The sequence below is a fragment of the Anomaloglossus baeobatrachus genome, chromosome 8 (genome assembly GCF_048569485.1).
Source record: "Anomaloglossus baeobatrachus isolate aAnoBae1 chromosome 8, aAnoBae1.hap1, whole genome shotgun sequence".
Lineage (NCBI taxonomy): Eukaryota > Metazoa > Chordata > Amphibia > Anura > Aromobatidae > Anomaloglossus > Anomaloglossus baeobatrachus.
The window spans coordinates 62,397,495-62,413,463 of record NC_134360.1 but is presented as its reverse complement, the minus strand read 5'-3'; the positions used below and the strand labels follow the sequence as shown (position 1 = coordinate 62,413,463).

The 15,969-nt window shown below is 48.2% G+C and overlaps 1 protein-coding gene across 2 annotated transcripts in view; it reads left to right on the top strand.

Annotated features, from left to right (window-relative positions):
* LOC142249820 (inter-alpha-trypsin inhibitor heavy chain H3-like) overlaps positions 1–15,969 on the top strand; it is a 135,260-nt gene that overhangs the window by 85,939 nt on the left and 33,352 nt on the right. Inside the window, exons 14-15 of one of the 2 annotated variants that reach the window (XM_075321729.1) lie at positions 6,690–6,850; positions 10,982–11,035. In XM_075321729.1, coding sequence (XP_075177844.1) covers positions 6,690–6,850; positions 10,982–11,035 — 215 coding nt within the window. Of the gene's footprint in view, positions 1–6,689; positions 6,884–10,981; positions 11,036–15,969 lie in introns of both variants that reach the window. The other variant, XM_075321730.1, reaches the window with a different exon arrangement.

Genomic DNA, 15,969 nt, shown 5'->3' with positions numbered 1-15,969 from the left:
AAAAAAAATACAAAAACATACCCTCCTTCACCACTTTATTAACCCCCAACACTCTGCAGGCCCAGAGTAATCCACGCGAGGTCCTATGACGGCGCATCCCGCTCTGCTAAATCTCACAGCTAGCAGCCATAAAGAACGACCGCCGGCAGTGAGTGTAGCCTATGACTAAGCGCAATGAGCAATGACTGAAGGCAGGCACTGTCACAGGCTGGGGGCGCGTCTGACTGCAACCAATCACAGACGACAGGATGTCCGGTGGGCGGGTAAAGCACGGAAATCTGCGCAGTACAGGAAGTGAATGCGTGACCCGAAGCAGTTTGCCGCCATGACACCAAGTCTCCGTAAGTATGAAACTCTCACTTAACTCTTGTTTTATTTATTAATTTCTCCAGTGCCGGATCCGGATCGTGCACCTGGTATCCTAGGCCCGGGTCCGGCACCCGGACATCTTTGAAACCGTGTGGATCCAGACTTTTACAGTCCGGATCTGCTCAGCCCTACTGCTTAGTAATCTAGAAATGCAAGATGACATCTCTGGTATTTGTGTGATTCTTACCTCAGTCATAGACTTAATATGACGTACTGTACGGTCTCTCTCTCAATTAAATTGCTGGAAATATTTCAGTTTATCTAGACAATTCTGTGTATTAAGTTTTTCCAGAGTAATAACATATTTTTCACTTGTCTCTATATAGAATTCATATACTGCACACACTTGTCCTTGAGCTCCCTCTAGTGGTAGCTTGTGAGAAGCTAAAATTCAGATAATTTACAAAAAAATTCACAATTTCAGGCTCTAAATATTCTTTAAATTTTCATGTAAGCTTCGTAGAGCGGTCAGACCTTTTAATTGTCTTGTGAATCAAGATCTAAATTTTGTGCATCTGACTGCAGACCTTGCAAAGACTGTGTAGTCTTCTCCTTAGATATGATATGTCACAAGTAGAATGGATCTGTGTAATGATATGGGCTGGTAGATTCCTAGCAAGGTCCATGCTGAAGCAGGCTAGGCTATAATTGACACACACACACACACACACACACACACACACACACACACACACACACACACACACACACACTGATACTTTCTGTATCCATAGCTGCACTGAAATGATGTTAGCAAAATGGCTGACATACACTAACTTTGGAAGAAGGGAGGGGTTACTGATATAAGAGCAACTACAGGGAGAGAGGGAGGACAAACTTCTGAAAAACAAACCTTATTGCATAGCAACATAACAGAAACAGGACAATGACAATACATCTGAGATCTCACTATGGTCTATGGTCCCTGACTAGAGTAGGATTTCTGGCATAGCGTATGGAAGCCCACGCCACTCATCAGATTCTGCAGATTAATGAACACTTCTTCATGAATCAGGAGTGTCTGTCTCAAGCACTACTCCTCATCAAGACTTTATAGAAAATTGTTGGTCTTGGTGATTCTAGGCCTATGTATCTGCCTATGTAGCACCCAACTTTTACTCGTCGCCGGGCCGGTGATGTTGGGTCTGGGGATGTCACGGGTGGCCCTGCCCGGCTTCGTGGCACCGAGGCGTACAATAAAAAAAGGAAGGGGGGGGGGGGTAGGATGATGATGGTGGAGTGATGTTTGTCTTGTGATGCCACCTGTGGTATGCAGCCAGGGATTAGCCGCCGCTGCTGTCGCTGTCCTCCAGGGGCGGATGGTTATAGCAGCAAAGGTGGTTCTGCTCCCCCCAGGTGGAGCGGGCCCCGAGGAGGAGGATGATGAGGGGAGAAGTGGCCGTTGGCGCCAAAGCGCGGGGCGACGGTGCCAGCAAGGAAAGGTGGACATAGTCTCTGCGGTTTCAAGATTTCTTACTCATAGCCCCAGTTGCCACTCCTGGAGTACCGGCCACTGCTGTGATGGGCTCCAGTCGATCCCGGATCCGTTGGAGGACAGAACTGATACGGTGGACAGTGGGCCCTTCCTCCTTTAGAGATGGATCCCTGTGGCCTGCAGCTACTTGGGGACCCCTGTTCTTGAAAAATTAGCTCCTGTCCTGTATGCAGGTGCCGCGGGTCCGTGGTGGGACCTGACTTATATCACGACTCCGGACCCTATGTAGCACTGTGCTCCGGGAACTGTGGTGGCCAGAGGAACATACAATCCCCCTGGCCTGCAGATTCTGGTGATACAAATCGAGAAAAAAAAATCGACCAAATAAGGCAAGTCTTCTCTGCTCAGCCACCACAACCCCTTCATATAACTGACCACTGCCCCTCCCCCATAAACTCCCTCCCCACCATCACCGAAGGAGAGCTTGCACGTCTTCTCTCAAAAGTGCACCTCACCACCTGCGCACTTGACCCCATCCCATCCCACCTCCTCCCCAACCTCACCACTATCCTAATTCCAGCCTTAACCCATCTCTTCAATATATCTTTAATGACTGGTACCTTCCCCTCTGCCTTTAAACATGCAACAGTTACACCCATCCTAAAGAAACCTTCCCTCGATCCAACCTCTACTACCAGCTATTGCCCCATATCACTACTTCCACTTGCCTCAAAACTCCTGGAACAGCACGTCCATGCTGAACTTTCCTCCCACCTCTCCTCTAAAGGCTGCTTTACACGGTACGACCGATTGTGCAATTTCACAATCGATCGTACCCGCCCCCGTCCATTTTGCGTCACGGGAAAATCGCTGCCCGTGTCGCACAAAGTCAGTAACCCCCGTCAGTCACACATACCTACCTCTCGTGCGACCTCGCTGTGGGCGGCGAACGTCCACTTCCTGGAGTGGGAGGGACGTTTGGCGTCACAGCAACGTCACACGGCCGCCTGCCAATGGAAGCGGAGGGGCGGAGATGAGCGGGACGTAAATATCCCGCCCACCTCCTTCCTTCACATAGCCGGCTGCGGCCGCGTGACGCAGGTGAGCTGCTGTTCATCGTTCCCGGGGTGTCACACAGAGCGGCGTGTGCTACCCCGGAAACGATGAACTACTAAATTAAACGATATTATGGAACCTAGCGAGCAGTACACGACTCACGATTTGTGAGCGATACAGCGTCGCTAGGAGGTGTCAAACAGGCCGGCATCGCCAGCGATGCCGGATGTGCGTCACATAAACCGTGACCCCGACGATCTATCGCACGATAGATTGTCTGGTGTAAAGCAGCCTTTACTCTCTGTTTGACATCCTACAGTCCGGCTTCCGTCCACATCATTCTACCGAAACTGCCCTGACTAAACTCACAAATGACTTACTTACTGCCAAAGCTAACAAGCACTTCTCCATACTCCTACTTCTAGACCTGTCCTCAGTCTTCGATACCGTTGACCACTCCCTCCTATTACAGACTCTTTTCCCTTGGTGTCAGAGATCTTACCCTCTCTTGGATTTCTTCATATCTTTCCAATCGCACTTTCAGTGTCTCCCACTCTCACACAACCTTTTCATCCCACCATCTCTCTGTTGGCGTCCCTCAAGGCTCTGTCCTAGGACCCTTACTTTTTTCTATCTACACATTTGGCCTGGGACAACTCATAAAGTCCCATGGCTTCCAATACCACCTATATGCCGACGACACCCAGATCTACCTCTCTGGCCCAGATGTCACATCTCTGCTGTCTAAAATCCCGAAATGTCTATCTGCTATATCCTCCTTCTTCTCCTCTCGCTTCCTAAAGCTCAATGTGGCCAAAACTGAACTAATCATCTTTCCTCCGTCTCACCTACACTCTACGCCTGATCTATCTATTACAATAAATAACACCATGCTCTCGCCAGTACCCAAAGTTCGCTGCCTCGGAGTGACCTTTGACTCTGCCTTGTCCTTCATACCACACATCCAATCCCTCACCACCTTCTGCCGTCTTCAACTCAAAAATATTTCCAGAATCCGCCCTTTCCTCAACTCACAATCTACAAAAATGCTAGTGCATGCCCTCATAATCTCCCGCCTCGACTACTGTAACATCCTCCTCTGTGGCCTCCCTGCTAACACGCTCGCCTGTTATGATCCGGAACCATGGAAGACCACCACAAATCATTGGCAAAAGGTGACAAGAGCATTGGCAACTAATCTGGCCGCCATCCCCTTACTAACCATCACAACTAGAAGTAGTCGAGGGGTGAACTAACATCCTGTGCACCGCGAACCCAGCCGGAGAACTAACTATCCTAAAGGTAGGAAAGATGAATAACTCTCTGCCTCAGAAAATAGACAAGAATAGCTAGCCCCCCACATTCAAAGACTGCGGTGATATAGGAAAAACACAATACACAGGTAGATGACAGGATTAGCAAAAAGTGAGGCCCCCGCTGACTAAAATAGGAAAGGACAGGAAAGGGACTGATGGTGGCCAGAGAAAAACCCTGCAAAATACCAACTTCCTGATAGTACAAAAAGGCCCTCAGATTGCACGATCTGAACTCCGTCCTATACCAGGTGCCCTTGTCATACCAATGAACAGAAAACAAGAATCATAACAAAGTCAACAAGCCACAAACACATGGACCCAAAGGAGCTATACTCCACACAGAACTGCAGGGAGTTCCCCAACAATCCAATGAGGGGGAAAATCCCTGCAAGCAAATAACCTGAAACCAACCACAGCAAATGACAAACCCAGATAAACAAAAGAACCAGACAATAAATAAAGAGCAAGCACTTATCTGGGGAAGATGTGGTGTAGAGCAGGATTAAGCAGGCTGGAGATACAAAGAACAACTGACATCCGGCAACAGCCTGCAATCAGACCAGGACTTAAATAAGCAGAGAGTTAGCAAAGGAAACACCCACTGCACAACACACCTGGTCCAAGTCCAAACCATTCCTGGCCACCAGAGGGAGCCTCCCAGCAGCCAAAACATAACTAACATTCACAACACTCGCCCCCCTCCAGTCCATCCTTAATTCTGCTGCCCGACTGATCCACCTCTCTTTTCAATACCACCCTGCTTCTCCTCTCTGCATGTCTCTCCACTGGCTCCCACTCCTCCACCGTATACAATTCAAACTACTAACACTGACCTACAAAGCTGTACATAATCTATCTCCTCCCTATATCTCTGAACTAATCTCCCACTATACTCCAACACGTCACCTCTGCTCCTCCCAAGATCTCCTTCTCTCCTCCTCTCTCATTCGCTCCTCACGCAACCGACTCAAAGACTTCTCCCGAGCATCCCCAGTCTCCTGGAACTCGCTGCCTCGACACGTCAGACTATCCTCTACTTTTGCAAACTTCAAACGGAACCTGAAAACCCACCTGTTCAGAAATGCCTACAATCTACAATGAACTCGCTGCCGCCCGACCACCATGCAGAGCTGCCGCCCGACCACCATGCAGAGCTGCCACCCGACCACCATGCAGAGCTGCCGCCCGACCATCATGCGGAGCTGCCGCCCGACCACCATGCAATTTACACCCCACTGACTGTCTCCTCCCCATAATCCTATAGAATGTAAGCCTGCAAGGGCAGGGCCCTCTTCCTAATAATCCTTCTTTCTAATAATACAACTTAGTCTGTTCCACCCTAGGATTCTGCACCCTGCTCCGCGCCGGTCCCGAGGGAGCAATAAAGCTCTCCCCTCGGTGACCATATTAACGCGTCACACCAGAGTCACCGGTAAAACCCGTCTGCTCTCGTTCTCTCCTGCTGGAGAACTTTCTAACTGTTGTGTTGCTCCTGACTCCCCCTGGTGGCTGCTCCTCCCCCAGTTCCCTGTCACTAGTGGGTGTCAACCCCCCATGTTTGGTGACTACCTTAAGACCCAACCCTAGCCCGGTCCCCATTGGGGAGGGCAACCTATTTGTGTGTTTGAGTTTGTGTGTTATGGAACCAGTACCGACCTCCTCTGGATCCAGGATGAGTACTGCACCTTAAGTGAGGTGTAGTACCCTGTTTGGATTGAAGTCTCAGGAGCACCACACCTACACCACTCCTCCCACTCAATATTCTGCAGCATGTTCAATTTTAAAGTATCATGCTAGGTAGGGGGAAGTACCAAGCGAGTAGCGAAAGGTAATGGAAGAGGACCCCTGCGACTAGGGAAGGGGGAGATGGTGACCCCTGACAAAGCCTACTGCTGGGCCCTGGCTTCCCTCACAGCACCCTAGATAGGTTCCACACCTATGTGCCGAGTCAGATACCTGACCCTAGGTATCCCTAATGCTGGGCCCTAAATAGGGAACGGATGAGATGAGCAACCTCACTAAATGCTAAAGGAAAACACAAGGGGCACACATGGGGGAAAAAGTATGAACTACTACTACTATCAAGCTTCAGCAACAATACTACAGATGAAAGCAAACCACCTGCTTGCAACCAGAGCTAAAATAAACTGAATAATATCATCAGCACCAGACCAGGGAAGATGGGAGTATTTAGGCACCAAGAGAATACTGATGATCAGCAGCTGGGTGGAAGGCGAGCTCCTGCTAGCTCCAAAAGGGGGAGAGATGAAAATCCAGCAGGAAAGCTACCTATTACAATGAATACTGACAGCAGGAACAATAGAAAGTCAAGTACCATTCTGTGCAGCCAAACGCTGTGACCTTCTATAGCCAGAAACCACAAAAAAATAACTTTACTGATTTTAACCTCCTAAAATACCATATACAGTATTTTGAATAGATTTTTACATGGTAAGGAACGTAATTGCTTGTGTAACCCTGTAGAATTCTGAAATTATTGTACTTAATTTTAGGATTTTTGCAGACCCATCGGAAAAAGCAAATTTAACAGCGCAGGCGCTGGAGCTGTCCCTGAAGTTCAAATTTGTGACTCCTCTAACATCGATGGTAGTCACTAAACCAGAGGAAAAAGACAAAGAAGAAGAAACATTAATTGCTGATAAACTCGTGGACGGTATGAAAAAAATAAATGATTTATTAATGCAAGGTTAACATATATTTTACAGATTTCTATATTATGTAATGTGATTAGTTTATGGGAGCTCAATCTCCTAGATTATGCCTTATTCATTACATATAGTGTATAGTCTGAGAAAGGCCAAATGGTTGTCATTTTCTCTGTAATATGTCAGCATAGCGCAAAAACAACATTATATGGTACTATTCTATGTCAGAATACTGTCAGAACACAGTATACTTTTTTTAACCAGGTAGATTATAGGTGATTAATGCCCCATCTGGCAACCATCTCAGAGATCTGTTATCATGTCATAGGGCTCTTTTCCACTTGCGATTTTCATGTGCGAGTACAATCCGATAAAACATCGGATCGCACTCACACCAGTGTTAATCAATGAGGCAGTGTCCTCTTGCCTTTTATTTCTCGACGCGAATCGTGCTGTCGGTGCGATCGCAGCCTGCTGCATTTGGCAGCGAGTCTCGGCTCATGCACCCCCATACAAGTCTATGGGAGCATGTGAAACATCGCACTGCACTCACATGTGATGCAACTGCAGTGCGATGTACGCAGAGACAGACAGCGGTGGAGATGGGAGAAAGTGCTCACTCCCTCTTCTCCGAGGCTGTGATATGATCGCATCATTTTTCGGGATCTAATTCGGCTTTTTTTCTGCGTCTCGAGCTGACGTTTTTAACGGTACCATTTTTGCGCAGATGCTAAGTTTTGACCGCTTGTTATTGCATTTTGCACAAAAGTTGTGGCGACAAAAAAAACGTAATTTTGGCGCTTACAATTTTTTTGCCGCTACGTCATTTACTGATCAGATTAATTGATTTTATATTTTGATAGATCAGGCGTTTCTGAACGTGACGATACCAAATTTGTGTATATTTTTTATTTTTTTAACCCTTTAGTTTTCAATGGGGCGAAAGGGGGGTGATTTGGACTTTTAGGTTTTTTTTAAATTTTTAAAACTTTTTTTTTTACTTTTTTTTTTATTTTACTAGTCCCCCTAGGGGACTATATGGATCAACAATCCGATCGCTCTGCCCTATCTGCTGATCACAGCTACACAGCTGTGAACAGCAGATGCACTCACTTTCTGCTTCACTCAGCTCCGGGACGAGTGAAACTGAAAGTAATTCATGTGTGGTACAGGAGTCACACATGACCCTGTGCTACCATGATAACCACCGGAAGTCACGTGATCACGTCACGTGAGATCCGGTATCGGACGGTAAGTTAAAGTTTACCGCCGATGCCGTTATAATGGCGCTGTCACCTATTGACAGCACCATTTAAGGGGTTAAACGGCATGAGCAGACAATGATTCTGCTTGTGCCTAGCAGGCACACATCTCAGCTATGAAAATCAGCTGAGATGGGCGCCGATCGCGGCATGCTGTTGGCGTCAGACCGCGGGCAGCAACATTATGACCGCTCGGGTGTAATATTACTTCCCGCGGTTGTTAAGGGGTTAAGAGGCTGACAACAGGGCTGCCATCAGGGCATTACAACCATAACTGGTGTACTGGGCCCGGTGAAGAGGGGGGCTCGGCCGGGCCCGAGGTAATTACTTAGCTTTATTAAGCCCCGGCCACCCTCTCTTCTCTGGGCCCAAGGGCGGCACTGTATCTTTAAAGGGAACCTGTCAGGTGCAATATGCACCCAGAACCACGAGCATTTCTGGATGCATATTGCTAATCCCTGCCTAACCGTCCCTGTATACACTAGCATAGATAAAGAGATCTTTAGAAAAAGAATTTTTAAAGATCTTTTACCGTATGCTAATGAGCTTGGGGACTGGTCCCCTGGGCGTTAGTCGCCCCTCATTAGCATGTTAGTATGCCTCTGTGGGTGTGCTAACATGCTATTGAATACGCAGCATCACAGGATATTCTCACTCACCTTTCCGCTCCCCATACTGTGTCCACACCCATCCCCCCTTTTTCATACACTGTGTCTGCACCCATCCCCTCCCATACTTTTTTCTCATACATCCTCTTCCTTTCTCCTCATACTGTGTCCTCAAATGTATCCTTCTCTTGCTCCCCATACTATGTCTGCACCCATCTCTCTCCATGTTGCTCCCCACACTGTGTCTGCACCGATCCCCATACTTTTTCTTCATATCTCCCATTTTGCCCCCATACAGTGTCTGCATCCATCCCCTCCTTCGCTCCCTATAGTATATCCTCAAATTTCTACCTCCTATCTCCCTCCCCATACTGTGTTTGCAAATTTCTCCCTCTCACCTCACTCCCAATACTGTGTCCACACCCATCCTCCCTTACTCCATATACTGTCTGCACCAATCCCCTCCCATACTGTTTCCTCATACATCCATTTCCTCAATCCTCATACAGTGTCCTCACATTTCTCCCTCTTGCTCCACATGCTATGTCTGCAGCCATAACCTAAATCACTTCCCATACTGTTTCCTTATATATCCCCCATTTTGCTCCCCATACTGTGTCTGCACCCATCCCCTCAATCACTCCCCATACTGTTTCCTTATATATCCCCCATTTTGCTCCCCACACTGTGTCTTTACCCATCCCCCTCTCCGCTCCCCATACTGTGTATGCACCCATCCTTTCCTCGTTCCTCTACTGGATCCTCACATCCTCCCTACCCCCCTACTTATTACAAAAAAATCTTCGGTGTCATCAGCACCACTCCAGCACTTACCACCAATGCCGTATGCACCTCTGTAGCACAGGTGAGTTAAGTCAGCAGCAAGATCAGATTAAGTGATCATGCTGCTGACATTGCCATGAACTGGAAGTGCTGGCGGTCAGGGCTTCAATTGTACTCACTTGACAGCTGGCTCAGGATGCTTGACTCCCAAATTAGGAGGTGGCAAGAGGCAGTCTCTGAGGCACTTCGGACTGCAGAATCAGGAGGTGTGATGGTGCCTGCCTGCCATCTGTGCCTATTTGCCTTTATTGGTGCTATTCTAATCCTCTTCTGTACCTCCAGACTGACACTGGCCAGCTGGACAATAAAGAGTTTTCAGTCACCACCATGCATTCCTTGGAAATTCACAAAAAGGTTTTAACAATGGTCTGTAAAAAAAAAAAGTTGATGGGCAGCATGAAAAACAAAAACATAAAAATACTGCCTCCTTAATGCACCCTAAGTAATGACAAATCTGTCTTACCCTCACCTTCCCTGGTATAGAGAACATGAAAAACACACACAGACGGATCAGGCTCTTTTTAACAACGATAGCCTAGAATCAACATACAGGAATCCAATAGAAGTTTTTTTTTATATCAGAAGTGAAAATTTTATTGTGAGCATAGTGCACAACAATATCATATGATTTTTTACAATTTGACAACACGTTAATGCCCAATGGCTATCACCAACATTTACCTGAGGCCATATTGCAGTGTATAAGATAAATCACCCAGTGGTCGGAGGCTGCCACCTCAACCTCTACGCGCGTTTCACCGCTCTGGTTTCGTTAGGAGGCTGCTAGTTTCGTCAAGCCTGAATAGCACCAATAAAGCCATTGGGCATTGAATCTTGAGGGGGTTTTAAATTAACCTGGTATATATGTTAGACACATGTGTATTGAATGGTATCCATTTGTAGATAATATACATATGACCCATGGTCACTAATTTATGGATAATAACATCTTATCCTACGGTTTAGGCATAAGATTAATAACAGCATCTATTTATGAATACATTTAAACATGTGGTAATTTACTTTCTAATACAAATAATTCCCCTGTGATCGTTAAAAAACTAATATTGCCTGTGTCCATGCAAATAACATGTTTACTGATTGGTCGAGATTCTTTCCTCTTGTTTGGTGCGGTTATAACATGTCCCCCCATATCCATTAACGTGTTGTCAAATTGTAAAAAATCATATGATATTGTTGTGCACTATGCTCATAATACATTTTTCATTTTTGATATATAAAAAAAAACTTCTATTGGATTCCTGTATGTTGATTGTAGGCTATTAGAGTATCAGGTGGGAATCAATTGTTTCTTATGAGAGGCTATTTTTAGGTGGTCTTTTTAACAACAATGTCTGTGAGATATGTTTCTAAACAAACTTTTAAGCAAGTTTTCTTAACTTCTATATTTTTATTTTTTTTACAGGAAAAGATCAAATGACTAATTTTCCACAGGCTGCTTCTTTAGCTGTACAATATGGTAAGTTTTAGTTTAAAGAGAACCTGTCATCTTGATTTTATACCCTAAAGACCCACATTTAGCTCTCAGAGTGGTCCTGAGTTTCATCCAGAGCCCCCCAGCCATCTCGGTCTTGAGCCCCCATCAGCATGACAGCAAAAGCTTCCCCATAGAAATCTCACAGAGATCTTGTGCCCCTTCCATTAGAGGCAGTATATTTACATCCAAGGGTTCTCACTTTCCCCTCATTGGGTATTCTCTCATCAAGCACACTCACCACACCACACCACTACTGCCTCAAGCATCAAGCTCCTCTCTAATTACTCGCAGTACCACGCTATCTCCATTTTAGCATGTACGGTATATAGTCCCTGGTTACCAGCCGGTGTATGCCATTTTAGATCTGCTTTTCTGTGCAGAGTTAAGGCTCCGTTACACGCAACGACGTATCTAACAATATATCACTGGGGTCACGGATTCCGTGACGCACATCCAGCATCGTTAGTGACATCGTTGCGTGTGACACCAACGAGCGGCCGTTAACGATGGAAAATACCAAATCGTCCATCGTTGACACGTCATTCATTTTCAAAAAATCGTTGGTTGTTGAGGACGCAGGTTGTTCGTCGTTCCTGAGGCAGCACACATCGCTACGTGTGACACCTAGGGAACGATGAACTACAGCGTACCTGCCCCTCCGCTTCTATTGGCGGCCCGCTCTGTGACGTCACTGTGACGCCAAACGAACCTCCCCCTTTCAGGGGAGGTTGTTCACCGCCCACAGCGACGTCGTTAGGGAGGGCTGTACGTGTGACATGGACAAGCGAGATTGTGCGCCACGGGCAGCGATTTGCCCGTAAAGCACAAACGATGGGGGCGGGTGCCATCGCTAGCGATGTCGCTCCGTGTAAAGCCCCGTTTACTCACCAAAGTCACCATCTGGAGACCTTCTCTTCACAGCTGTTAGACATGGTGCTAATGGAAGAAGCTGGCAGACAACAGCTAGCCACACATTATGGGCCCACCAGCCACATGTGGCACCTAAGCCACAGGCTGACGACCTCTGCACTAAACTAATGACATGCATGTAAAAGCACTACTGTAATTCTGTTTATCTCCTCACCTTTCTTGAAGAAATCCATTTTGCTGTGTTCAGAAATTCATAGTTGAAAATGTATGCTAATAAGTTTCTAATGGGGTGGGTGAGCGCTGCACTTACAGCTCTCTTGCTTCTCTCCTTATTCCCCACCAACTGCCTGCTCCTGTCTCTCACAGATTACTTATGTTTCACTACCCTGTCAGTTAGAGAAGTGAGGAAACAGGGGGAACAATTCCAGGGGAACACCGGGTGGCGCTGGTGAGCACTGCACTTAAGCTAATCTGAATTTCACAAAGGAGACAGGCAGAAGGCAGGAAAAAGGCAGAGAGGCAGGAGAGCTGTAAGTGCAGCGCTTGCCCTCTGCACTTGCATCTCATTAGCATACAATTTCAGCTATGGATTTCTCTAAACCTGCAAAATGGATTTTTACAGTAAAAGTAAGAATTAAATTAGCATTAAAATGCCTGCACATACATGCCATTAGTTTGGGGTTTAACCACTTCACGACATTTCTTCCACCGAGGTAAGTACATATGATCATTTAGATTTCTTTTTATCTCGGATAAAACCCATTGTGCTGTTTCTCCCTCCTAGCATATCTTTAAGACTATGAAACTTTGAAACTGCTGCAGCCCCTCACTCACTTAGTGGGGGGAGAGTAAAGGCCCCGTTACATGCAACGACATCGCTAATGAGATATCGCTGGGGTCACGGAATTCGTGATGCACATCCGGCCTCATTAGCGACGTTGTTGCGTGTGACACCTACGAGCGACCGCTAATGATCCGAAATACTCACAAAATCGTTGATTGTTGACACGTTGTTCATTTCCCAAATATCGTTGTGCGTTCTGGACGCAGGTTGTTCGTCGTTCCTGAGGCAACACACATCGCTACGTGTGACACCCCGGGAACGACAAACAACAGCGTTCCTGCGTCCTCCGGCAACGAGGTGGGAGTGACGTTAATGCGGCTGCTCTCCGCCCCTCCGCTTCTATTGGTGGCCCGCTGTGTGACGTCGCTGTGACGCCGCACAAACCGCCCCCTTAGAAAATAGGTTGTTCACCGGCCACAGCGACGTCGCTAGGAAGGTAAGTATGTGTGACGCGTACTACCGATATTGTTCACCACAGGCAGCGATTTGCTAGTGACGCACGCATGATGGGGGCGGGTATGCTCGCTAGTGATATTGTTCCGTGTAAAGCAGCCTTTAGGCTGTGAATGGAGCTGGGGGCTGAGGCAGTGGAAGTGCTCTGTCCCACCTATAGCACTTGCAGACTCATTTCCATTACATTTTTAAAGTGGATTTCTCTGCAACAGAGCAGTTTTCTGTTTAATAAAAGTATAGATTTACTTGTATTCGTGTAACCTACCTACATAAATTTAGTCTATTTGGGGGGTAGAGTGAGCTAATGAGTTCCTAACCTGTTAAGTTCACTTGGTGCAAACTGTAGTATTTTTTTATTTTTTTTGCCAGGTTATTAAAACTCGTGGCAGAAAACAATTTGCGGTTTGCAATGTGTGAACCCAGCTCAACCCAGATTAAAAGGTATATTTACATGTGGTAGATTTGTTGTGGACATTTTCGTAACTGTCCCACTTATGGAATATAAAAGAAGTTCGCAGAAAGTCATGTCCTCGCTGCCAAAACAACTCTATGGAACTGATAAAATTTCACCAATAAATCTGTCACGATGCCTCCTCTCAATGCGTTTTGGATACAGTGAGTGCTCCCCTATGGAATAAGGGACGTGCTGAGCTGTCAATTTGGTGAGTGACAGCTCAGTCGTCCAATCTAGGTTAGGGTCGTGCTGAGCTGACTGTAAATTGGTTGACAGCTCAGTCGTCCAATCTCGTACAGGAGCGTGCTGAGCTGGTGGTATATTGGTTGACAGCTGTAAGGTTCTGGTGGTGGAACCGCTGGGCCGTGCAGCGGACTCCTCCAGCGGAGCAACCCGGAGCTAACCCCTATACAGGGACTGTCCGGTCACCCCGTCAGAGGGCCTAGATGCACGGTAGCCGAAGCACTAGCTGTGAGGGCACAGTCTGTTCCGGAAGGAGGAAGACAGATGTCCCTGAGGTCACAAGGGTCCAGATGGTAGTCCCAACGACAAGGCTTTGGTTCCGGTGCCGGGTGATGACAAGTGGATCCGGATCCAACTGGACGAGAGGACAGAGGTCACCACGTGGCGTTGGGAATCGGAACCGGGTCCGGACTAAAGATGATGGTGGAGTCCTCAGCCGACAACCCCCGACAGGAATTACGCAGCAGTCGTGGTTAGGACCGGATGTCGAGACAGGACGGGCTCTGCGAGACAAACAAGGGTTAATACCAGACAAGGCAAAGGGGGACCTGAACTCCTAGCTTACTAAACACATAGAACAGGCCCCGCCCACCTGGAATAAGAATCCTTTTATACCCCATACCTGTAGCCAATATCCTGTTTCTGGACGCTGGCCCTTTAAGAAAGGGTCAATGACCGCGCGCGCGCCCTAACGCGCATGCGCGATGCCAAAGTGCCTGAGACCAGGGAAGGAAGCGGCGCCGAGGAAGCAGGAGTGCCGTGCAGGGTGTCCTGCGGTGCAGAGGGGCGCCTAGAGCGGGAACGCCTGGAGGATACCGGCGAGGGAGAGGGAGCAGAAGGACCAGGAGCAGGATTGGTGAGCGGAGCGCGCCGTCGGGAACCGGGGAGCGTGCCACGGGGACCGGAGGGCACAGCACGGGAACCGGGGAGCGCAGCACGGAGACCGGGGAGCGCATCACGGGGAGCGCAGCACGGGGACCGGGGAGCGTGACAGTACCCCCTCCCCCACGCCCCCCTCCCCGCAATCGGGACAGGAAGGCACGGAATCAGAGGAGTGCCAACATTCTCCCGGGGTTCCCAGGACCGGTCCTCGGGGCCATAACCCGCCCAGTCCACCAGGAAGAACTGCCGGCCACGCACGGTCTTCATGGCCACGATATCCCTTACCGCATAGATGTCATCGTCGGCAATAGGAGGAGCAGCAGAACTGGCATCAGCGGAGAGGGGACCAAGGACAACCGGCTTGAGCAGGAAGACGTGGAAGGAGTTGGGTATCCGCATCGTGGCCGGGAGCTGCAGTTTGTAGGAGACCTCATTGATCTTGCCGAGAATCTTGAACGGCCCGATGTATCGAGGACCCAACTTGTACGAAGGCAGCTTCAATCGGATGTATTTGGAAGCCAGCCAGACCAGATCACCAGGAGAGAAGTTCGGTGGATCCAGGCGCCTCTTGTCGGCGTGTCTCTTCATCCGCAGGGAGGCGCGTTCAAGAGAGGCCTTAACAGTGTTCCATATGGCAGAGAAGTCTCAGGTCAGGGCGTCAGCAGCGGGGACATCAGAAGCCGCGGATAGCGGTAAAGGAATGGAAGGCTGAAGTCCGTAAACAACATGGAAGGGAGAGCTGGAGGTAGACTCGCTGACGTGATGGTTGTAGGAGAATTCAGCCCAGGGAAGAAGCGTGGACCAATCGTCATGATGGGCGTTGACGTAGTGGCGCAGGAATGAAGTCAGGATCTGATTGACTCGTTCCACTTGGCCATTTGACTGAGGATGGTAGGCTGAAGAAAAGTCCAGAGTCACTCCCAGATGCTTACAGAGAGCCCTCCAGAAGCGTGAGGTAAACTGAGTTCCCCTGTCAGACACAATGTGTGCGGGAAAGCCATGTAACCGGAAGACGTGCTGTATGAAGGCGTCAGCAAGCTCCGGAGCGGAGGGCAATCCGACAATGGGAATGAAATGAGCCATTTTAGAGAAACGGTCCACCACGACCCATTTGACCGTATGCCCGGAGGATAAGGGCAAGTCCGTTATGAAGTCCATGGCTATGTGTCG